At 32.0% G+C, this 26,192-nt stretch overlaps 1 protein-coding gene and 2 pseudogenes across 1 annotated transcript; 1 reads left to right on the plus strand and 2 right to left on the minus strand.

The window, feature by feature from the left end:
* Positions 1-2,383: 2,383 nt before the first annotated feature.
* On the minus strand, positions 2,384-5,707 carry LOC120189487 (annotated as a pseudogene).
* Positions 5,708-8,224: 2,517 nt separating this feature from the next.
* LOC120189647 lies at positions 8,225-25,652 on the minus strand (annotated as a pseudogene).
* Positions 17,206-19,903, plus strand: LOC120189648 (DNA repair protein XRCC4-like). The gene is made up of 5 exons (XM_039192866.1): positions 17,206-17,411; positions 17,501-17,643; positions 17,955-18,083; positions 18,245-18,367; positions 19,632-19,903. Exons 1-5 carry the CDS (start codon positions 17,258-17,260, stop codon positions 19,863-19,865), a joined length of 783 nt encoding a protein of 260 aa, XP_039048797.1. The 5' UTR covers positions 17,206-17,257; the 3' UTR covers positions 19,866-19,903.
* Positions 25,653-26,192: the final 540 nt, after the last annotated feature.

A 26,192-nucleotide genomic window follows, 5' to 3' on the forward strand; every position in this document is an offset into this window, starting at 1 on the left:
CCACATACCTCTTGCACTCTAAATCCATGGAAAATATAGCTAATCCCTTTTGTAACTTTTTTTAGAATTATTATTAAAAACCCAGAAAAGGAAAGTAACTATTTTTTTGAGTTTTGTTCTGCTGTGAGAGAAAAGAGATGTTTTATCTTAGTTTGCAACTGCATGCCAATGACACTAATCACACAGATTATCTCTTTTCATTCCTAAACCAACGTCAACTGCCTTCCATATTCAAAGAGGTTAAACAAACTTGCCTTATTTCACTTGCCATTAACTTTTGGAGAGTTAAACCAACTCACTTTTGCCGCTACTCATAAAAAAGAAAGAAAGAGGGGTATTCGGGATAAATTTACAGGGAATGTTACATACTGATATATTATTAAGTCTTAATATAAAAATATTTATTTAAATTAAATATTTTTCTTAAATTATTGTCTATTTTTTTTTTGTCAATCTAATTACATCACTTTATAACTATTGTCATTTTAGGTATCCGTCCTTAAAAATTATATTAATTGACAAATATCACATTTTGGTAATTTAAAAAATTTATTTAAAATAAAAACTATAATTATAATTTTAAAAAAAAACTCAATATTTTTCAAATTTTAAAAATATCACAACTTAAAAGAACTCTAAATACAGTCCCTATACCCACGCCGACCATCGTCCTTTGTTGTCGTCGTTACGGTCAACGAAACTTACTCTCGACCACACCTCAAGCCGATGACCAACCACCGACGAATCCCAATCACGATTTAAATATACAAACCCTAAATCCAATGACATTCATTCTAGAATTTTACGTGATTTTTCTAATCGAAAGTTGATTTAACCATTTTCTTTAATTATATGGAATGATTACATGATAGTATGTGTTCAAAATCTTTCTAAGTCATTGACAATGCATACACATCTTACAAATATAATTACTCGAACCCAATACCTCTAAAGGGAACAATACTCTCTTCTACTACCGAATTAACTTCAAGACTTCAATCCCTATTTTTGATTCAGCCATTGTTGAATTAATTATTTTAAACGAGAATTGAGAATTTAGATCATCAACTATTTTTGATTCAGCCCTTTTACAATTACATCGTGGATTTAGTTATCAACAGCTTAAAGTTTATAGAAAATGAATTAATAAAATTCAACGGTTTAATTATTTATATATAAAATATTAAAAAATTATCAACTCAAGTATGTGTATAGAAAGGACTACTCTAACTTCTTATTTTAAGTCTGTTTTGGAAAATAAAAAGAAAGGAAAATATGATAAAATTTTATTGAATTGTTCAAATAAGTGAATTGGAGTGTCTTGACTGAAATATTACAGCAAATCAGGGACGTTTATATATGAACATAACTTACAGAAATTTACACTTAATAACAACCCAAAAAACAAGTCTTTGCAGCTTTAAGACACAAAATAAACATTCTTAGTGAAATCACGAGAAAACGAGGAATAAGCCATTCCCCTTAAATTAGAAAACTCACCAGAAACTCAAGTTAGGAAATTAATGTCCGAGTCAGTGTGGCCATTTGCCTTGGGTGGAATTGACTCACTCATCTCTTGTGCTTTCAAGGATTCATCTTTGAATTTCAATGGACCATTGCCATTCTGGACGTTGTTTTGATTCTTTTGTTTGCTGAACCAAAAGTGGCGGCGATAATGTCTTCTCTTAGACTACCCAAACTGTGACGATTTTTGTGATAAGCACCTTTTACCTTTCACCCTGACTTGAAGTGACTGGACCACTACAACTCTTCCTCCGACCTAGCTTCGGAGACTTGCACGAGTTGGTGGCATCTGGCGTGCACACAAAACACATATCAAAATTTAAGCAAAAATGCTGAGTATGTATTTCATTGACAATGAATTATACACTTATTGTTGCTGATATCTACTTAAATAGTGAATTAACTGTTTGGCCAGGTTAATTATGGATAAAGATCAATGAAAATCGTACTATACCTTTTTCAGCTCAATTTGGTGGTGGTCCCTCATGGTAGAAGCTTGGCATTGGACTTGCCTTGAATGCCAAACTCTTCCTGAATTGCTTGATGGCTGCCTCCATCTCTTCCTTGAAAGTTTTCAAAAAAATTTCAAGTAAGACGCAAGGGGGAAATAATAATTTAGGAACTTAATCATCTGCCTCGGACAGTAAACTAAAAAGTAGACATGAGAGATAGAGACAGAGAGAGATGTAGGTAGCATGGTGAGCTGTTGCACCTTAGTCCGGGCTTCACTTTGGGTTTTTTCGGCCTCCAGAGCTTGGTGTTTCTCCTCCAGTTTCGAATAGAACTACAAGAAACAACAAAGTGAGACAAGGATTTGTGTTTCGATTTTGCAGATGCTAATTTGAAGGCAGATGCAATATCATGTCCAAGTCACAGCAATACCCCTTCCTCTTCTCCGCACGCTCAGAACATCGAAATGTAGAGCTGATGCAACAGTTGACTTCGGCTTAGCAGTCCGGGAAGACTCCAAAGTGCTTTGTATAGTCAAGGGATAACATCTGTGATTTCTGGACATAGATGAATCCATGTTTGCCATGGGCTTGCAGTGCCATCAAATCTAATGCATTTTTTACAAATTTTTGACAATAACGTTTCCATTTAACCATGTTTAGTGTTCATAATTTGACAACTTTTTTGCTAATTGAGCAATTTTTTTCTCAATTACAACAGCAGAACGTGTGGACATTTTGGAAGATAATATCAACATTCCCGATACCAAATTTTCAAACAGAAGTACCCTACATATAGAACATATGAATTTGAACAGAAAGACAGCATGTCAAAGATAACAACAAACAAGTGTAGAAAAAGCATAAGTGAGCTTAAAATACAAGTAAAAGAGGATATGGAATTAACAGAATAAGATTCATCATCATCAGGATGCTTCTTGTTATTAGGTTGCAGAGGTTTCCTCAAGACCGATTGTGGCTGCTGGCAAACATAGACACTTCATGAGCAACTATGAGGGAGAGAAAACAAAGGAAAGTATTTCTATGCTCGTAGTTGATCAATCAATGATTCACTGCTGAGTTTATTATTCCCTTTTGTAAACATCTCCATTTCTGAATTTATACTTTAAAAAAGTGCAGGCTATTAATTGCGGCACGATGCTTCCTTCAGGTTTTCATTAAGAGCATGCACAAATGTTAAATGAATTAAAGATCCAGAGGAAGAAAATTTTGCAGATTACCAATCAATATAGTTTTCATCAATTTATACAGATTCTAACACATAACTTGACCAAGGCCTGTGCCTCAAGTATATTACTTGCACTCCCATGGATCGGGGACTTTAAAGAAAGCGATATCTTTAATGAGGAAGGTTACCTGATTCTGTTTTCTTGGGTCTGGATGAAGTGCACCAGTTGTGTTAGAAGATTTGTTCAAACCAGTCCCAGTGCAAGCTTCAGCTGATGCCAGACGAGTTCCAGATGAAGCACGCTTTTCAGTTGCAAGGGCAAAGGATGCGGAACAGTGTGCTTTGTTCGGATATTTGCAGCATGTTTTTGATTCATGCTTGGAAACTCTTGATTTTTTATACTTTGCTTTGCCAGTGTCAAGATTGGAGCTTAACATGCTTTGCTCTTCCTTAGTGTTCTCAATGTGACTTAGTTCAGATTTCAGCACTGAATTTTCAGTAGTGCATTCCTTCACCTCATATTCTTTTGCTTCAGAGCCTTCTTCTGTACCTTGGAGATCAGGATCCCCGTTCACATATGACTGCATGGCATCGTGATGACTATGAATGCTTCATCATTTGAATCAAGTGAAATCCATTTGACTGCACTATTATAGAATCTGATTGCTTGTCCATGCAGATATCAGTAACTTCTACTCCCATTGAACTGCACATTTCAATTGCAACATCCAAAATGCCATCAAACCTCATATTGATGCTTATTTACAGAAAACCATAAACAAGTTTAATCACCATTAGATTGATGGAAATCATGCTATTTCAGAGCAATCATCATCTTTAGATGCAATGGCATAATAAAGTTTTATCTCAATCACCCCAATGAAGATAGAACAGAAGGAATAATATAGATTCTATAGACCCCAAATATAGAAGTTATAGAGTAATTTCTTCATTGCAATTCAAATGGTACATAAAGAGAATATCAGATATGATCAAGTGAAAAGTCAACGCTTGCAGTTAGAGAAAGACTTCAAGAAAGTATCTCTCTTCCTCAGCACTAATAAAGCCCTGCACTTTGACAGGATTGCTCTTTAATAGGCTTATTAATTGATTCTTAGGTATGCTCCATACCTACATTATCCACGCTAATAGTTAGTGTTAGATAAGGGTATGTGTCTAATATGCACAATCATTTATATGATATTTTTCTATATACTTGAAGGATTATACTCCCATAACAATGTTGGATATGCATTGGACACAGTATAGAGAAAATGAAATATCCATGTAACATAGCTCCATACAAGACCAAGGCTTTTCCTCTCCCGTAAACTAACCTCAATTATCATCAGGAATGAAACTAATCACTAAAAGGGAATCAAAGAACTGATACTGTGAAAGATGAATAGTTCTTTCGAGGCGAAAGAGGAGCAAATACCAAAGACATTCACACTAAACCAAAAAATAAACCTTGACAATTGACATGAAAATACTTTTGCATAAAAAGAAATTGGCTTCACCGACCAGGAAAGACATCTTGATTTCTTTATGGAAAAAATCAACTGACATTGTTCATGCAGCGACCCTTCACAGGCTACACCGTACAGACTTTGTAAAAATTATAGGAAAAAGGAATCATTTGCATCTATTAAAAGGGATTGCTTTGTCCATAATTCTCATAAAAGTCCAATAAGTCAATTCAATCATAATCACAACAGAGCATAAAGCAACAATCATAAGTCAAAAGCCACACCAAAGCAAAGGAAAAAGAATGGAGAACTTTGTTTTGATAGAACAAAAGATATTCCTATCATTTGAATTTAGAATCAAAGGAAATTGATAAAACCTGGACTGATTCCAAAATCAATTCTATTCACACCAAGATTGTAACATGTAATCATAGATGTCCCTAATGAAAACCGGTAATGCTATCTACTTAAAAACACAGATATGCACTTTCGAGGCTTAGGAATCTCATTCAACCCTCCAAAAAGGACAGAAAAAATGATAATTGTACCAGCAATGGTTACTAACTCTCCATTTGGTTCCTGGAAAATCAAAAGCAAAAGAGAACCTAAAATGCTATACATAAACAAACCTGAGTTTCTTAAAACAATCCAATACTTCAACTCAACTAAACTGGCATTAAATTTTCATTATTTTCACATCACAGCAATATCCCTCGAAACCACTCAAAAAAGGAAAAGTGTCATCCGATTTGTGTGAATATTGTAAAACAAAAAACAAAATCTATAACCCCAAACAAAACCAAAGCAAAAAACACCCTTTTTCTGAATGCAGGAAAATAATGAATCTAAGTTCAGATCAAACAATGAAAAAAAACATTCAAACACAGATTTGGAAATTTTTTTTTTTTAAACGGAAATTTTTAACGTGTATTTAATCCAAGAAGAAGAAGGGATCACAAGTTTTGAAATGGGAGAGGGGGATGAGTGGTAAATTACTCACGCTTTTGGTCCGGTTTGATGAACAACAAAAATCTCTTTGATTCGCCTTATTGAGCTGTTCCCGCTGTGTCTGTGCTCCTTTTGGTCATGTGTTTGAGAATGTTTCTGTTTATTATATATGTACCTGCTTCGTCGGTGTTAACGTTGTCACTTAACGTTGTTTATCTGATTCTTTTAGGGTAAACTACGAGTTTAGTAGCTAAACTATACATTTTGGTCTATTTCAGCACCTAAACCTTCAAGTTTTTCAAAATCATACCTTACGTTTATTTTATTTCATTTTAGGTTCCGCGTTAAAAACTTAATGCGTTTAGTTCCTAAACTATCAGTTTTGGTATTTTTTAATAACTATACTTTTAGTTTTTTTTTCAAAACTTAATGTTAAGTTTTTTATGGGAGTACTAAAATGAAACAAAAACTAAACGTTATGCATGATTTTGAAAATATTAAAATTTTAGTATTAAAACAAATCAAAACTGATAGTTTAAATACTAAATGTATAATTTACCCTATTTTTAATGGCGGAAATTATAATAATAATAAGAAAGGTGAGTTGATGCTGGAATCATATAATCTTTTTTAAAAAATATTTCCCTAAATTTTGGCTTTCCTTTTGGCTTTCTCTTAATTTTGCTAATATTTTTTATTAATTACATTTGACATTATCTCATACTTTAATCCCTATATTTCAAATAATTGACTGGGTCAAAATATTAATATCATATTTAAAGATGGACACGTAATTTGAATCTGAGGATTCGATCTAATTCAACTTGATAGGATTGAGATTTTAAATATATATATATATATTTAAGTTCGATTCAAGTTCAAGTTTAGGGTGAAAATTAACTGACTATACTTGATATGATAATAATAGTATAATTGACTTTTTATATATTTAGGGATAATTAATAATATCTCTCTTTTATATTTTTTAATTAGATCTCTATTTTATTTAATAAAAACTAAATTATATATGTATGGGTAGGGAGATGATTTTTATCCTACAAAAATCGAATCGGATTTTGAGTAGATAAAACTTTCTTAAACTCAAATCGAACCAGATGATGAGTAAAATCATAGTATACTCGAATCAAATTCAGATGGATGAAAAGTATATTTAAAAGAAAACTTTACAGATCAAATATTTTAATTATATATAATTTAAGTAGTACATGATATTTTATATTTTAACATTAAACATATTGAAAGGAATAATATAACATTTTGTACCTATATTTTAATATATATCTAATTTATTAAATGTACTTTTAAAATGTAATTTGGAATTTTTTTGACATACTATAATAAATATAATTTAATAAATATCTAATATGGTAATTATATATGTTTTGAAATATTTAATACAATATGTACATTATCATATCGTATTATTATAGTTTGGGTTAACATTATTTGTAAGTGCCATAAACGAACAATCATTTAGTGTATTATTACGGTATATAGATTAATATATTGGTAAGTATCAAATCAATCAATTAAAATTTTCAAATATTTTAATAATACATAATGATAATTGATATATTTTATAAAATACATATCATATTAGCCACTTTCAAAATATATACCATATTGATATTTTATCAAAGTGTATTTACCAATGTGGCATTATTCTTATTTAAAATAAATGGATCGGATTTTAGAGTATATGTAGTTATCATATTGGCAACTTAGATAACTAGATTAGGTTGTACGGTGGCGACATAGGCGATGTATACATACGACAAAACTTACTATGAAGTTCTACATTCTTTGTATTACCAACATTATACGTATGTAAATCTACATTAAAAAAGGGAGAAAATATCTTTAATTTATGTAATTCGAAGACTTGGCAGTTGACAAGAAGTGTAAAGATGAATCTAAGGTTGATAGAATTTTAAAAATATATATATATATATATATATATATAATATATATATATATATATTAATATAACTTAATTTAAATTAGATGGAGACTATTGGGCAATTAGTTTTAAGATTCAGTTTAATTAAATGTATAGGAATGAAGCTTGGAATACCATTGATTATCATTGATATAACAACTTGAAGAATTGTTCTTTATATTTATCTGCACTTTAACATCAAATTGACATTTGTTCCATTAAAAGACCCAATCATAAAAAGATAATTTAGCATGACGAGTGCCCTTAATCCAATTTTATGTTATATATTATTATCCCCTCTTACTAAATTTGTCATAAAAATATTTTAAAAAATTAAATTTATAAAATATATATTTCAAAACGACTTGATTAAAGGTTTTTAAAAAATATTTTTTCATATTTTTATCGATAAATTTTAAATAATAATAAGACAAAATTTAAAAAAATTGATTAAAACAAATCAATAATAAACCGTTTAAGTGGGACAGAGGAAGTATTATTATTTCCACAATACCATGAGGTCTTTTAAAATATTGTCTAACTTTAAAATTTTTAGAGTGAACTATATGTTTTATCACTTTTGTTTCATTTTGATCACCTAACTATTATCTTCTAAAATCATATATATCGTTACGTTTTGGTTTTATTTTGGTCATACATCGTTAACAAATCAACAGAGTTGCTGACATGATATTAAAAAAAACAATGATGATGTAGCATTATCTTATGATGACACATCAATATCACCATTAATTTTTTAACGGTGAGTAACCAAAATGAAACCAAAACATAACATTAGGTATGATGTTGAAACAAAAAATAGTTGGATGATCAAAATGGAACAAAAGTAATAATAGGGGTACTAAACGTTTAGTTTACCCAAAATTTTATTCTCATCTTTTAAAAATAAAACCTAAACAAAAACTTTGGGAACATTTAGTGTGATAATTGAGCAAGTGAAATGGAGGTTTGATAGTTGTAGTTAACCATGCACCAAAAAGGGAAATCATGTAGAATTTGGTGCGAGTATTATTAAGCTTCCGTCGACTAAAGATTGATGACAAAATGATACAAATTTGAGACAATATATTTCCTAGAGAGTGACCTCTCACTAACACACCATCCCAAGGGGTTATAATATTGGGGGATTAGTTGGTGAGTTTAGTTGCTACATAAACACAATGGAGTTGTCATATCTGTCCAAAAGATGTTCGTATCTTAACCAAAAAGTTAAGAAAGAGAAGAAGGTTTATAATAATTGATGAGCCCACCCATCCCATCTTTGATTATTCCTTTTGAACCCCTTTTGATAAAGCCCTAACACCTTCTCTATTAAACTTGATTTGATACCTACCCCTTTATTTGCTTTGAATTTTCCAATTTCACCCCCATACGCCATACCCTACTAGTTTGAATTTCCCAATTTTGTATGAATGAACACAAAAGAAATTTTAGGGGATACAATAAGTAAAATAAATAATTACCTGAAGAAAATTCGAATTTCATTATGCGCATTAACCCACCATGGGATCTTAGTGGATTCACCACTGCTCTCGACTCTTGTTAATCTTAATCGAGGGCGGATCCAGGCTATGGATAGGATGGATAAATATTTATCCTGAGATATAATTTTTAATGATAATTATATGTTATATTAATTGTACTCATTCTAAGATTATATATATATATCCATACTAAAAAAATTGTTTGAATATGTAACTTAATAATGGTTTTTAAATTTTGGGAGTTTCACATTAAAGTTTTGGTGAACAAACTTTGGGTGTGGAGCATAGTTCCGCACAGATGCATTTGGTAGACTAAATGGTTGTTTTGTTTGTTGCACACAGCCAGTGGCTGATGTACTCCATGTTCAAGACTAGCATGTGCTGATCTTAAAATTTAATATTTTTTTTAAATATTTATTTATTTTAAAATTTTATTTATACTAATTCTATACAAAAATTTTAAGTTATTAATATATATATATATATATATATGCACACCCTAAAAATATCCACACTACATGCAACATTTGTTTTCCTGAGATTCTAGGTATGTTGTGGTCGGTTAACACTAGTGCGGAGGATTAGGAATCTTTTTAGGAAAGAGGATTGGGATTTGCAATTTTCTTTTATGATTAACTATATAACAGCCATGCTCCATTAGCTTAGCCTTTCTAGGCGTTCTTTCGATTAAAAAAATTTATTTGCATCACATGTCCTCAAAATATGATCCTCATTTTAAATTGGACTCTAAACTTTTAAGTGTTTCAATTTCATACCTAAACTATGATTACAGTTCTAAATTAGTCCTCAAATTTTTTAACATTTTGACTCCATCCTCAAACTATGACCTTCATCATAAATTAGTCCTCAAACTTTCTAAACATTCCAATTTCATCCCAAATTATACACATATAATAATTACATCTCTTGTTAATAAAATCGTTGGGCCTTCGACCTCAATTTTGGTTTTCGAAGACCTGAACAATTTTTGGTGGTCCAATCAGCCTAAACTGATTGGTGGCGACTCCCATCAATTGTTAGAAGTCTTAGTATTTTTATTTTGTTATAAGAAATGGTGTCGACATTTATATATTTTGTTATGATTATATTGTCAATAATTTAAAAGAAATAAAATTTTAGTGAAAATTAGACAAGAAATATTTTTAAAATGTTTCATGTGGCATTCATGACTCGTATTCGATAACAAATACGGGAATAAGGTGTTACACCCCAACCACCGTCTCCACAACAATCCCTCTTTTTCTCTCTTTTGAGCACTGGGAAAACCCCCCATAGGGGCAAAAAACCACCTCCAAAATTGGAGGGTCACGCATGTTTCTGTTTATTTTGTATTGTCCTACTGCATCGTTTTCAAACAAGGGTTCCATTAAAAGAACGAAAGCAAAATTTTATCTAAATGTCAACTTTAACTATTCTCAACTAAGTTGGGAAAAGTTTTTTTGCCATAGAAAAGATAAACTAAAATACACATTTTTGTTACTTTTAGCCTAGGCAAGGCTCGTAAACAAAATAAATTAAATGGTTTACAACAATTGTATATTTCAACAACACAAAAATCAAGTCTCACATAAATGACTAATCACCTCTTTTTGACAATGAAGCAGTTTTTAGCAAAAACTGAGGGCATTGTATGCCTCCAAGTTATTTATTCCCTTTTTTGTGCATTGATATTTAGGTGGTGTTTGTTTTTACAGAGGTAAAAGGTCTGCAGTCAACGGACCACATTTGCAGGCATCTGTAACAGAAGATGTGGACCAAAAGTCTGCAGTCTGCAAGAAGAAGACTGTTTGTTTTTTAATATCTGCAGACTGCTAAAATAAACTGAAATATAAATAAACTGATTTTTTTAAACTATACTCAAATAACCATTTTTGCTATTAATTTTTAAAAAAATATAAAATGTCATTAAATTTAATGAATTATTACAAAATAATCACTATAATGTTGTAATAAATTATAAAAGTTCGATAATATAATAATTATTTTAGAGTATTTAGATAAATTTATTAATAATTTTATAATCTTTTAATAAATTTAATAATTATTTAATAATTTTTTAAACTTTATTGACGAAAATGATCATTGGTATACAACTCAACAATATCTAATATATTTTATTATTTAAAAAAATATATTAAAAAAATATTATATGAATTTTATTATTATAAATTATTACATCTACGGACTATTAGATTTTGGTTTTAATAATATATATCATTTTAAAAATTATTATTAAATCAATCGATAATGAAATCAATTTGATTTTAATTCAATATGTTTGTTTCGGCTTAAGTAATTGTTAAAAAAATTATATTTTAATTCTCAATTATTATCGATTCAAAAATATATCAATACTCGATTTTATAATATCATTTAAATCATCTTAATTTATTCGAGTGGTACAATCCGATTCTAGTAACATCAAAAAAAATATATATAATATACTCCATATAATATACATCAATTAGTATTTTTCTATTTATAAAAAATATATTATTTGTTTTTTATTTATTTATTTTGTATAAAGGGACTTTCGTACTTTACCAGAATTAAATGATAAGAATCAGATTTTTCAATAGTGTGAATATTTTTTTATTAAAATATTTATTTTGTTTTTTAATGCTAATAATTGTATGTCCCCGTGATTTTCTAAGTTTTCATATAAAAAAAAGTTTACTAAGTTTAATTGCATAATATTTTTTACTAAGTTTAAAATATTTTTTCAAATAAAGTATATTAGATATCGTTGAGTTATGTACAAATTATCATTTTCGTCAATAAAGTTTAAAAAATTATAAAAAATACTTATTAAATTTATTAAAAGATTATAAAATTATTAATAAATTTATCTAAATACTATAAAATAATTATTATATTATCGATCTTTTATAATTTATTATAACATTATAGTGACTATTTTGTAATAATTCATTAAATTTAATGATATTTTATAATTTTTAAAAAATTAATAGCAAAAATGGTTCTTTGAAGAGGTTAGAAGAGATTTGAAGACATAAGTCCACGTCTGCGCCAAGAAGAGGACACACAGACGTTAGAAGAGCTTATGTCTTCTAAAAAACAAATGGTCTGCGAAGCCCAATGTCTGCGTGACGCAGATATAAGAGCTTTGAAGACCTTAAACAGTGAAAACAAACACCACCTTAATCATAGGGATTTAGATACTAGGAGAACATGTAGTCATATTTTTAAAAGTATTTTCTTTCTCTTTTCTGAAAACGTCACTTTAGATCTTATTATAACATGTGTGAAGTAAACACCGTCTTCCCTTAGGGAAATGGAAGGTAATGTTTTACTAACACTTGTATCTACTTGTAAATCCACAGTGACTAAACTTTTGGAAGTATTAGCTGCTTTTTTCATTAAACCATAACTAGTGTTTGACTTTTTGCATTTAGTAGTAACTCCATGAATGGATGTGGAGCTCAAAGCATTTGCATGGAACCCTAGGGAGTTATTTTGGTTCCTTAGGGTTCTTCTCTTCTAACATGCCAACCATGGTTAGGACTTAGGTATTTCTCATCACCTTCTTCACCGCAATATCGCTATTCTTTCCTTTTCCCTCTATCTCATCTATGTTGAACTAGTTATTCTTTATATGGTAAGCGTATGGATTTGGATTGTAACTGGCATGGGGATATTCTTCTCCATTCATGACCATGATGCGTGGTTTGAGAATGGATTTGCCACTTTCAAGCTTGTTATCATTTCAGACTATTAAGTCTATGTTGCTATAATGCTTTGCCCTTGATGTCCTAAACTTAAATAAAGAGAATCCGAAAGAACGAGCTTGGATTACTAGAAGCAAAGGTATGAGACTTGGAAATTTTGTGTTTTGGGAGCAAACCTGAAGCGAGGAGTAGACGAAGGGTTTGAGTAATGATTTTAGGTGGGTAGATGTAAACGTACACAGAGCAAAGTGCAAGTTTGCGTTGTGGAAGAGTGAGTGTGGTGGAGAATAACGACTATGGTCGCTGAAGCCGAAATGAAAGAGGATGGATGTGAGATTGGCGAGCAACAAATAGGCGATGGAGAATGGAGACAAATGAGTGGAAAACAAGCAATTGGGCTGTGAAATATGCCATGTTATCACATAGTTAAGAAGAAAACGGTAGGGTGATTGAAAATTTTAATAAATAAAGTTAAGTTATTAAATTTAGTCCAATGAGTAAAATAAGAGTGATAAGAAAATTCAATATTAAATTAGTAATTTATCAAAAATAATAAACCTATGCATTTCAAATACATATTCGAATTAATATTATTCATTATTAGGTTAAGTGTGATATTAAGAGAAGATAGGGGCAATTATAGATGAGGTGAGTCCAAAGGCGAGCTTTGGTGAGCTGTGAAACAATGAAAATAATTAGGTGTGGAGAAAGAAGAAATGGAGAGCAAATAGTGGAGTAAAGGGAGGGTGCATTTTAAGACAGTTGGTAGAGCGTAAGTCTCTTAATCTTGTGGTTGTGGGATCGAGTCTCACGGTGGGAAATTCATAATTCTGATGCTCTCAACCTGGCGTTGGGAGCAGCCTACTACCTTACCTCCCCCTCACCCTATTACATATGGGAATAGGGGTCAACTAATTTTTTATCGTAGGAGTCATGTTCCATGGTAAAAATACATATGATTGATCAGTTTTATTGGTCCATCGTCCTTAGATTATAAGTACCAACGGCTATGATTGCTGACCATCACCTCTTAATCTTATCATCATCCATCCCTTGAAACTACTAGTCAATTTAGAGGTGGCAATTTGATAGAGTTTTTTTAGTGAAGGAATTATTTTCACCAATACAACTATTTTCGATAAGGATTTATTTTTATGCATTGATAATTTACAAATTTGTATATTATTAATTTATATAAATTAATACATTGTGTCAGATTTGAGTTTTATTTTATAATAAAATATATAAATTTATAAATTAAATCGAATTAAAGGTGATTGAAGATCAATTAGGAGTCCTTATTAATTACACATTAGAAAGTGAATTGCTTAGACATCTAATTGTTTAAATCTTGAGTTTCAAACCGAATCTCAAATGTTATGAATTGGTTGAATATTGGTTTTGGTAGCTCGAATTTTAAAATCCAATTTTAGGATGATACTTTACTTGCTAATGTTTTTATTCTCATTCGAGAGAGAGAGAAAAATTGAAACATAAAACCAATTCTCAATTACCCAAAAATAATAAAACCCAAATATAATCATTAAATATCCAAATCTTAAAAATCCAAATACAAGATCAAACTAAAATCCAATTGAATCTTTAGTCCAAACTGAATCATCTAACCATTTACCTTTTTTATTAAATCCAGTTGGCCTAACATCAAGCCCGCTGCAGATCTAGCAGGCTAACCTTGAACCAAAACAAAACTCGGACCTCAAACCTTATTTTGTCTAACATTAAAATTAGGGTTTGAGAAACTTAAGTTGGCTTTTGGTTGGATGGAATTGGGGGAATTGGAATTCAATTCCACAACTTTCCCATGTTTGGTTCAAGTTTTCCAAGGGAATTGGAATCCCTCATGGCTTCAACTTTCCATCAAATGAGGGAAAGTGAATTCCATCCAAGAATAGATGGAATTTAATTCCCTTGTTGGAGGGAATTGAAATTTGACCATACTACCCTAATCAATCTTTTGGTAATTTATTCATATATTGAATAAAAATATTTTTTTTATTATTTCGGGTCGGATTTCTAATTCATATATTCGGGTCGGGTCGGGTGAAACTTTATTTTGGTCGGGTCGGGTCGTTTTTTAAGTGTGATATTCGGGTTTGGTCGAGTTCGAGTTTAGGGTGAAAATACCGACCCGAAAATAAATATAATTTTACCTTATATGTTTAGGAATAATTACAATAATACCCCTCTATATATTTTTTTCAATTAACTGTTTTTATGAAATAAAAATAATTTTTTATTATTTCGGGTCGGGTCAGATTTCTAATTTATATATTCGGGTCGGGTCGGGTTCGGGTTTAGGGTGAAAAAAATCGGACCGACCCGAAAAAATATATAATTCTACCTTATATATTTAGGAATAATTACAATAATACCCTCTATATATAATTTTTTCCAATTAAGTCAATGTTTTTATTAAATAAAAATAATTTTATTATTATTTTGTGTCGTGTCGGATCGGGTTTATAATTCATATATTGAATAAAAATAGTTTTTGGTATATTTTTTGATAACTAATTAACATACTCCGATTGGAATGTATCGAAATTTTGCTCTATCTTTTGGTAACTTATTAACATATTTTGATTGCGATGATTTTAACTTATGATGTTTATTAGCATGATTTTTATAATTTATTGAAATGAATAATCAATCAATAAAATGAAAATTTAACACTTTTTAATTTTTTATAATACATTACTACATGTAAGTTGTAAAACAAACTAAAATAAAACCAAAAAAATAAGAAGGGCAATTCTGTCATTTTATATTACTGGAATTAAATTCATTTGACATGTCTGCGAACCAAACAGAATATGGAATTGGATTCCAATTCTATTTCATTCCAACCAAACAAAATATGGAATTGGATTCCAATTCCTGACAGTTTCCAATTCCTTCACAGATTCCAATTCTCTCATAAACATTCATGCGAACCAAACACCACCTAAGGGTACCTTTGGTTCACGGAATGTAAGATTACCAGTGAGAATAAAAGATTACCAGGGAATAGGATTACTGGGAATGTTGTATTTTGTGTTTGGTTGGTTTAGCAGGAATGTAAGATTACCATGTTTGGTTAAAGGAATAAAAGATTATTGAAATGTATATTTGACCAAATTGTCCTTATTATATATTTGTATAATATTACAAGTTAGAAAATATTTATACATTTTCTTTAAAACATTTAAATTCATAATATTTATATAATTTTTTTTACAAAATTAAAAATATAAAAAATGTTTAATGAAATGGTAAAATTTTATTTTAATCCCTGACCTTCATATAAAAATTTAATTATAGACTTTTTTTGTAAATCTAAAATAATTTAAGGATAAATTTATAATTTAATCTTCGTAAAATTTTTATTATTCAATGACAGAAGAATGATATTTTTGAAAAAAAATAAATATTTAAGGTCATTTTAGTCCAAAACGCCGGTAATGTTACAATACCTAAGGGAATGGAGGTAATGATATTCCCGGTAATATACCCCAAAAAATCTACTATTTGTAATAATACATTACCGGAAATGACATTTCTTGCCAAACCAAACGAGTGAATGTAGATTCCATTCCCAGGAGAATCTCACATTCCCCATCCAAACGCCTCCTAATAGTCAACTATCACCAAAGGCCTAAGTGTCCAGCGTCAAATCACTGTCAAGTTTTAAATTGCTATCGATTTTTCGATCGAGTCAATCAAATAATCTAATAATATCTTAAAAATTGAGAGGATTAATTATCCCATTAATACCCTAGCTACTCATGTTTATCGTCTACCTCCTCTGACACCACAATCGACCTCTTTCACTACCTCTGAGACACTCTCCTCCGATCTAAAGGAAAATTCTTGGCCTCCATAAAAGTGAAGGCCTCCTTCCACAATTAAAGAGGGATTTTTTCGATCACCTAGAAAAAATCAAGAGAGCAACCAACAAATAAAAAAAATTGAAACAAAAATCAAAGAAGAGAACAAGTGAAAAAAATAGAGAAAAACTCAAAGGGATTCTTGTAAACAGAAAAACAATTAAACCCTAGGGGACTGAAAGATTTTCTTTAGAAAGAAACTCTCTAATATTTGTAATTGTTGTGGATGACAAAATTTTTTAAGGGGTAATACAAAGCCCCTTTCTTTAGATCTATTTCATTTGATCATTTATTTTTTTTGTTGTTGCAAAAATCGAGTTTAGATCTAAATTTAAGAAGAGAAAAAAAAAGATAAAAAAATTGTTTTCATACCATTCTAAATCTGTATGGGCCCAAAATATCACATTAGGATCCTAATGTCGACTTAAAAGTTATTTTTTTGTTGAAAATTTTCTTGTTGCAAAAATTTCCAATAAAAAATAAATAGGTAAATAAAAGATTGCATAGCAAGTTTCCTTTTGCTTTTTCAAAAGCACCAGCGAAGAGAGCGGGAAGACGCCATAAAGGCCATCTGGAAACAAACAGAAATGAACTAAACTCTTTAACCACCAAAGCAATGGAAAGCAGCTCAACGGCAACGGAAACGGCGAGACACAGTTGTCTCAAGCTTGAAATCCCGAGCACCAATCCGCTCTTCGTAAAAGGCACGTGGTTTGATACACACTTCGATCTCTCCGTCACCGACGGCCTCCGCGCTTGGGTCTGCAACGGTACTTCTCCGCCTCTTTGACAAAGTTTCCCCCGATTTTGATACGAATATCTTCTATTTTTAGTTAAATGATTTTTGAATTTGTGGCAGCGACGGAGGAGGAAGTGCAGGAAAGAGCGGCTCAGTGGGACCAGCCGGTCGCTGAGTATATTGAATTAGCCGAACGGTATTTAGGGTTTCAACAGCCCTGTTCAGTCTACCGGTTCGTTGACGCCGGCGATGATCACAAAAGAGTTAGCGTTTCCTTTTCTATGAATTTGAAATTAGAAGAATTTGATTTGAATTTGTTTTTCCTTAGGAGTATACAATAATGTTACCAGGAGGTACAAGGAAAGAAAATTAGAAGGAAAATCACTGCTTATATATGAAACGTAATTCAATAGCTGTGAAACGCCAGCATTCCTTAATTGAGATAGTGTGTACCAATTCTAAAATTGTTGGGGGTAATATTCACTTCTGGTAACAGAGGTATAAAATGCAATAGTAACTGATAAATTTCAAACTCGTATGATGTGTTAATTTTATTCTCATCTTGTTGTTGCAGCTTTCATGGACTTTCGAGAAGGAAGGAACTAAGCTTGAATGGCGATGGAAATTCCAGCTGGCGCCTGATAGCCAAAAGATTACTGCAGGAATTCTGGATTTTCTTATGGATGCAAACATTAGTCTAAGTGTAGTATTTTTCCCTTTTTTCCATGTCTTATTTTCTTATCGCTTTTGCTTCCATTAGTTCAATCATAAGCTCTTCAGCTTTTTGTTGTTTGTTAATTAATTATTTAGTTTTATGTCTTAATGATACTGTTGGGAGATAATTAATTATTGAGAATTTTACAGGAAGAAGTGGTTAGGAAAACTCAATCTTTAAAGAAGCTAAAAGTGGAAGCTGAGAAATGTTTAGAACAAAGTCAGAGATTTACTAATGAGAAGATGGAATTTGAATCAGAAATCTATGCAAAGGTATGCTACTAAAATATTTAGCATGTTCATGTCAGCCCATCCACATAATCAAATGCAAAATCTTTGTGTTTTTAATTGTTTTAACAGAGTAAAATGATTAAGAGCAACCATTTCAATTAGTCCTCTGCATCCCTCTCCATGTTTAAGCCATTCTGTTATTTTGAAGGCAAGCTAATGAAATAAGGGAATTTTAAAGTGAATACAAAGATGGATGAGTATTTGTTAGGACGGAGCCTTCATCTTCTTGTTTTCTATTCAGTTTTTTTTCTTATGTTCTCTTTTTGGGAATGGTAATTTCTCGATGGAGCAATATAGTTGATAAATAACATTTGTTTGGTTCAGTTGTTACATTGTATATATTTCTTGTATTGGACTCTTCCTTTTCATATTTCAGCTCTTTTTTTCTTGATCTCTTGATGAATTCTAGAGTATATATCAAGCTGAACTGAATCTTGATTTGATTCTAATTTTTTTTCTTTGCTTATTGGATCTTATCTGACTTTGCTATTATGGGAAACCATACTAGCAAGAAGATATCTGAAAAACCATCACCTATAAATCTTAGCCAATTTTAGATCAGGGAGAGCTGCGTTTGTTTTTAGTAAAAACAGTGTATTATGTTTGTTACAAGTTAAAACTGTGTTTTGTGTGTAAAACTTCAAAGAAAAATCTTAACCATTGATAATTACTGCAAAGCTAGTGTTAAAATAAAGGTACTTTCAAATTTTGAAGAATGAACTGACCTCTCTGGTCATTTTAGTGAATTTGAGAGGAATGGGATCCTTATTTTAGAATGATGAGTTCGACTTGTGAACATCCACACTGCTCCAACAGTTTAGGGAGCCAAGCAACATGGCCAGACATATCTGATATATATGTTCTATTAGTCTTCCTTGGGCTGCCAGTTTTCTGTTGGTGTTATCATGTTGTCAATTTCCCTCAGGTTTCAAACATTTATGAGTACTTCCAGTTGATATGCCCGTTTGATGCTATTATCCGGTTAGGTGGTGAAGAAGAAATCTCTGAGTTTTTGCTTTAGAAGAGTAAGGATGAATATGTTACTGTATCAGAACATCCCATGTTATCTGCTAGAAAGTAGGCCGTTTGTCGGAAGTCTTCCCTAATTGACTCTTTTCTTTGGACTCTTTTAGTATCAAAATTGTATTCCTTACCACATCTACTTTGAACACATACAAGATTATTGTCAGTTTTTCATTTCATTCTTCCGACATTATGACTGAATTGGTTTTTCTCCTGTCTCCAGTTCCTTGGGGTGTTGAATTCAAAGAAGGCAAAACTCAGGGAGCATCGAGATCAGCTCTCGAAACAAGGAAAAGCTTCGGTGGATGAGGAAGAATCTACTGATAAAACAGAGAGCTATGATAGTGGAAGCGATGGTAAAGAAAGTGAAGAAGAAGCTGCAAAGAACATCACAAGCACATCAAAGGATATTCCGGCAGGCAGGGGTCGGGGTCAAAAGAGAGCTAAACGCAAGTAGTATCTAGTTGAATATATATATATATATATATATATATATATATATATATCATGTTCTAGCCCAATGGTGTGGCCCCTCCCTTTTTGTGTGTTTTGTTTGTTGGCCTCGAATTGGAATATCCGTAAACTCTTTAACATCTGTACCAAGATATGGACAGAATTAATGATGTAAAATTAGTCTTTCTAGTCTGAGTAATTTTGATACTTGATGGGTCTGAAAATTTCCTTCCAAATGTTAATTTTCGTTTGTTTGATTTTTTAAAATTGTTTATTGATTTGGTATTTTGTTGTCTCCTTGTCGGGTACATGGACTAATTAGTCATTATATGCTTCGTTTCAGAAATGAATAATTGAAAATTTAATTTAGTATACAAAATTAATTTAAAGAAGAAAAAGAATGCAACCAAGAGATCTAAATTATGAGCAACTTGGAAAGAAAGGAGCCTTTTCTCCTGATAAAAAAAAGAAGGATTATATTTATTGTTGACTTGGAAACTAAATTGGGTAAGAAATAGTAGGGCTCTTAAGTTTTTCAGATTTGAATTAGTTTCTATAATATTTGAATAAATTACACAATTATTGATGTGTTTCTATTTTAATCGCAAAACTAAGACAATTTTAATTCAGTTACCAATGTCGTAAAAAGGTTCGTCCTTCAATGGTCAACAAAATTAGTGCTTCTGAAAATAGACCTGAAAACTTTCATCTTCAGCTCTTGTCCACAGTTTTTCCAAGGAACCACGGTGCATGGTTGTCACTTGAATGCCAACCGCTACTTATAAACAACAATAACCCAAGCTTCAATGCCTGCAATAATCGTTTTGGTTTAGCATTATTTATTAATTTTTCCTTTTAACTTTTGGGTAAAGTACAAAAGCGACCACTAAACTATATTGATATGATCCCTTCAGTCACTAAAGTTTCAAAAGTTATAAAATAGTCATTAAATTTTATCAGAATAATCATTAAACTTAACAAACTACAATAAACTGGTCCTTGAACTTAACAAATTTTTTCACTATTTTATAATATGAAACGATCATTTTATTCCTCTAAACATTTGGTATGGATGATGTAGTACGGCACTTTCAAGGATTTCAAACAATCCAAGAAATACCCAGAGCCTCGTAGCGTCATAGTAATTGAAGACATAATCAGAAGAAAAGAGAGTGACCCTATTTCATGTACGTAGAAAGCGGGGTTTTGGGCTCAGGAATAAATTCTCCATGAAAAATCTTAATCTAAGAATAAATATTCTGAAGGTTCTAAAATAAAATTTTAAAGGATTTTTTTTTGCATATGTAATTACACATGGTCGAATTTTCAATTTAGTCGAGTTGTTTTGTCCAGTCAAAAGGTTCCCAGTTGCGAGCAAAATTGGCGACAGCCTGCTTCTGATCCTCCACAGATTGGTGCCTCCGACGCCGGTACATGTCCTCCTCTGCCAATTGTAGCATACCTCTTATAACATTGAGGCCAAGGCTACTCTTGAACTGGCTTTCATCATCAATAACATGAACAAACCCTTTGTTTAGACCAAATTCAACATGGAAGTATGGGAAATTTTTTGGGATTGAACCGCGCAATCCCTTCTCACTCGTGAATATCAGCTTCTTTGTATTGTGCTGGCTCCACTCATCTTCGGCTTCATCAATTGCCTGAGAAAGTTGTCTTCGAATCACACAGAAAACGAATGCATTTGAACTATATATTATAACATGAAAATGAATAACTTATTGCTACTCAGCTAACTAAATCTTTAACCAAATTCATATGTCACAAACAACAGAAGGCGCTATCTCCACCACCGGTGTTACAAATTGTAATGTGAACTATTTTGGACACAAATGTCAATAGATATAATGAATAGAGAACCTTACCTTTTTAAAATACACTGGAGCCTGCTTTGCAATTTCCCGTGGCACAGGAATGCATTCGATCATACAATGTTGACGCTGTTGTGCCAATCCCATCACAGTTTCCAAGAAAACCATCTCCTTATCTTGCTTGGCAAACATCATAATTAAGCATTTCTTGAAGTTGCGAATTTCATCCCACACATTATTTTCGATTGTTCTCGTGGCCGACTCATGCTGTCAAGGGAAAAAGAGTTTGCATTCTGAATAAGGATACACCAAACAGTATAGCCCACATAAAATCAATGCATCATGATGCTTCACATATCAAAATCAATACTATTTAGGTTAGGTGGCATGAAATGCAAATGGAAAGACCCTATTAATAATACTAAAATCCTTTAAAGCCATGAACTGCAGTTAAAAAGATCACATTTTATAACAAGTCTGATGTAGTTAACGTTTAAGCACTAAAGCAAAGAGATCGATGAAGACACCATAGACAGAGTACCTGCATTGGTAAGATGCAGCAGTGACCTGGCACAACAGGCTGCCACTGAGGCAGCATCAAGTATGTGAAATTCGCTATAGCAACAACAAGATGCTTTGGTCTGTTGGGGTTCTCAAAGCAGAACAGACAGCGCTCTTGCTGAGTCAATATACGCCTAGCCAAATGATTGTTTCCAGAGACCTTCTGATTGCTTGCCCCGCCCTTCTTTCGGGATTTCCTGCTTGGACCATCTTCATAGTCATATTCATCATCTGCCTGACCAGATAAACTAAATTGTTTGTTCTGCATTATTCTTCGGGCTAGATGCCTATCAGAATCATCATCATCCTTCCCTTTCCTAACCGATTCATCATGAACTACAAATCTAGATAAAATAAAAAAATTATTATCCGAAGAGAAATTATTTGTAAGATGCAAAGGGAAAAAATGTAAAAGGATATTGAAATGGAAGTTAGAATGCAACGTTACAGAAGGGAATTCGTTTTTTTACTTTATTAAAAAAGTCACTGAAAAGAAAGACTAAACACTTTGCAATTTACTACGTTTGAAATACTGAATGATAGTCTCTTAGGGAGCTATAAGCTCACTACATTAAGCTCATTTGAAACAGAAGTTTCAGAATTGGGAATACCAATGAAATATAAAGATGAAAAATTACCTGCGTATGTTGTCAACATTCTGCTGCTTAGTGGCATGATCTCCAGTGCTCTGCTTAGCCTTCAAGTTCTCAACTTCCAGCTAATAAAAAAAACAAACCACCAAAACAAATTACATTAACCATAGAAAAACTTAAGCCCCATACTTAAAACTTTAAATAGGAGAGAAAAGCAATGTTCCAAGTTATTTAATGCATAAGGTGTATATGGAAACAACTAAAACTTACGACTTTTTAGTTCTGTAAAGTTAAACAGGGTTCTAATACCTAGACAACAGATTGTAGTACACCTCAACAAAAGGCTTTAACTAACTATACTTTCAAGATCCAGAAAACATTTGACCGTTATAATCTCAACATGTGAGGATTTGCCTCAGATTATCTTTCTATTAAATAATGCAATAACAAAACTTTGATATATATCAGTAAGCATTGGATCAATAAACTCCTCAATTAAATCAATGTACTGTACGAAAGCAAGAAGTTGTCTTACCAGAAGTTTCTCAGCTTCTTCATGCTTTCCCTTCAACTGAAGCTGCAAAGCCTTAGCTGCCAATTGATTTATGCTCAAAGTTTCCTTTGAAATTGAAGTAGCTTCACTACGTTCGTTAGTCTCTGATGCTATAACTTTGGAAACCACATTTCCATCATCATTTGCATGTGAACCAGATGCAATAGCATCATTCCCCTGCTTATGAAGAAATTCTTGCATGAAATTTCCATCATCGGTAAACTTATTTGCAGTTGATGTAGCAACAGCACTTTTAGCAGGACTATTTTGGTGTTTTCGTTTTCCCCAAGATAATGAATCACGGACTTTTGGGGCCCTCATCTCAGAATGTCGAAGAGATACATCCCGCAGATAGTCTCGAGTAGTGTTCTGGCAATCAAAACCATAGGAAAGATTAGAACATCTAATGTTGCTTGATTACTGGAGTGCAAGCATTACTTTTTGTTCATTTAAACTAACATATTGTGAACCGAGCTAGGTGTCATTGCAAGTACCCTTTTAGAATTTCTTTCACTCGGATTGTCTGCAACATTTTTCTTCTCATCATCTGGGCCCTGCTTTCTATTTCTTATAGCATGCAGATGGGCTCGAGGTGCAGCAGCTCTACGAGATGCTCCATACTCCGCCAATATATCAAGAGAACCCCAACGTTCTAGCACAACCTGTATAGTTTTGACAGTAAAGGCTAATTGAATCATGCTTTCTACTGTAAAAAGAACAGCACCCTTCCATGATACAATTTTCCCTGAAGATTAGTAAAGACTGCAGAAACATTACCTCCTCAATGCTTCGTCCTTCTCGAGCGGCTTGCTCTTCTGCACGCTTCAAAGCTTTAAGTCTCCAACTAGCACCTCCATCCCCCACAACTGAAGAAGATAAAAGCTTGTCAGCAGCAGCTCTCTTTTCATCGGCTTCCTCTGGATAACCAGTTCCATTATCTTTCAGATATGGATTCAACTCTCTAGGATGCATCGTCTTTATCTGGTAAAAGTATTTGTACTATTGTCACCTAAAAATTCATACACTCATAAAATACAAAGGCAGAAACTAAAGAATGCATAACCCATGCATCTATGAATCATGATATACAATCAAACTTGCTTCGAACACTCCTAAGTGGAACATAACTAAAGCAATTTTCAGTAATATACAAGAGAATGAAGCTTATCAAATCCTCATATAAAGAGTAGGAATCTTTTCCCAAACACGAAAGGAACTTAAAAACTGATAAGATATTCTTTTGCTTTAAAGTAAAAAAAATTATATCTCCGGCAGCAAGCATTTGTCAAAAAAAATAAAAGGGGAAAAGAGACATTATAATAATAGCACAAGTGTTGTACCTCCTCAGTAGGAGGCTCCTCAGGTTGTTCAACAGGCTCTGAAGGTTTCTTATCAGGCTTACATGCAGGTTTAAGCATCCATTCTAATCCAATTTCTTTCCTTTCAATCTCATTCTCTCTCAAAGAAGAATATTCTCTACCATCATCTGCAAATCAAAAGCAATAATAATAATAATAATAATAATAATTGATAAATGTCCCAAATGAACTATAATCAATCATTCAAAACAAAAAATTGTCTTCCCCTACCCTTTTTCTTTCCAACTCCTGAATTTCGTCTTTGATTCTCATCTTCAGATGAATATTCCTCAGATGCCGGAGAATATCGTTTCTTCTTCCGTCTTGACCATTTCTTAGATCTACCGCTTAGTTCATCCCCTGAACTATCATTTTTACCTCTCTTATCCTTTCTCCTCTTCATATGCCTCTTTTATCCGAATCAGAACTCCCTTCGCTCTCGCTTTTGCCCGAATACTCGTCAGATGAATACCACTTCTTATTTCTTCTAGACCCTTTTCCTATTCTCTCAAGATCATCGTCAGAAGAATCACTATACACAGAACTTTTATTTTTCCTTTTATGTTTCTCCTTTTTACTACCATACTTTTTCATCTTCCTCCTAGTGCCAAATATAGAGAAACAAAAAATCAACTGAGCAAACTTTAATAATAAAAATAGCTAAAGAAAAAGAAATTGAAGATTATACCTTATCAATCTGATCACGAGGTACAATCCTAACCCCAGAAAGCATTTTCCTACAGAGTTAAGGAAAATTTTAATTGAATGAACTTTTATGACATCATATTGCTAGAAAATTAGACAAGTGTAATTAAAAGAAAAATCAAACAAACTCACCGTAGCAACGTGGAGGAAGAGGGCGCCGGTGGTTAGGGTTTGGACAGGGAGGTTGCAGCGGTTAATTTGGAGTTTGTCTTGTGTTTTGAAGGGGGGTTTATATTCGTAGGATTTGGAGGATTCTAGCCAAGTGAAAGGTAGTTCATATGTTGGAAGAGAATGGCGGTTAAGACGGCGTAGAGTGGTTGTTGTCTTGTTTCTCGCGGTGGATGTCCTACGCTAAGATGGCGCTTCAATTTTATATTTGATGGAGTTTCTGCATTTATATATAGATCGATTTTTCTTACGCCCGAATAATAATAGACCATTAATAGGCAAATTTATTAAAATAATACTATTTTTCATTTATTTAAATATAATACGAAAATTTTAACTGTAAAAAAACTTAATAGAGAAATAAGTTATCAAATTATATTTTTTTTCAAAGTAGAACTTAAACTTTTTTTATTAGTTCGTATGCTTAACCTTATTGACGTTACCACTTTAGGTATCTCGTCTGTAGTCGTCGTTAAAAAGCCTTATCAAATGACATGTGTCATGTTCATATAATTTTAAAAAATTTTATTTAAAATAAAAAATAAAATTATATTTTAAAAACCC

Source organism: Hibiscus syriacus, unplaced genomic scaffold (genome assembly GCF_006381635.1).
Source record: "Hibiscus syriacus cultivar Baekdansim isolate YM2019G1 unplaced genomic scaffold, ASM638163v2 tig00116958_pilon, whole genome shotgun sequence".
NCBI lineage: Eukaryota > Viridiplantae > Streptophyta > Magnoliopsida > Malvales > Malvaceae > Hibiscus > Hibiscus syriacus.

Bases quoted from the DNA above. Each gene is read 5' to 3' on its own strand.
- LOC120189648 (XM_039192866.1), top strand. From the start codon at position 17,258: ATGGAAAGCAGCTCAACGGCAACGGAAACGGCGAGACACAGTTGTCTC. The intron at 17,412-17,500 runs GTACTTCTCCGC...AATTTGTGGCAG, and splicing joins CCGCGCTTGGGTCTGCAACG to CGACGGAGGAGGAAGTGCAG. The intron at 18,368-19,631 runs GTATGCTACTAA...TCCTGTCTCCAG, and splicing joins AATCAGAAATCTATGCAAAG to TTCCTTGGGGTGTTGAATTC.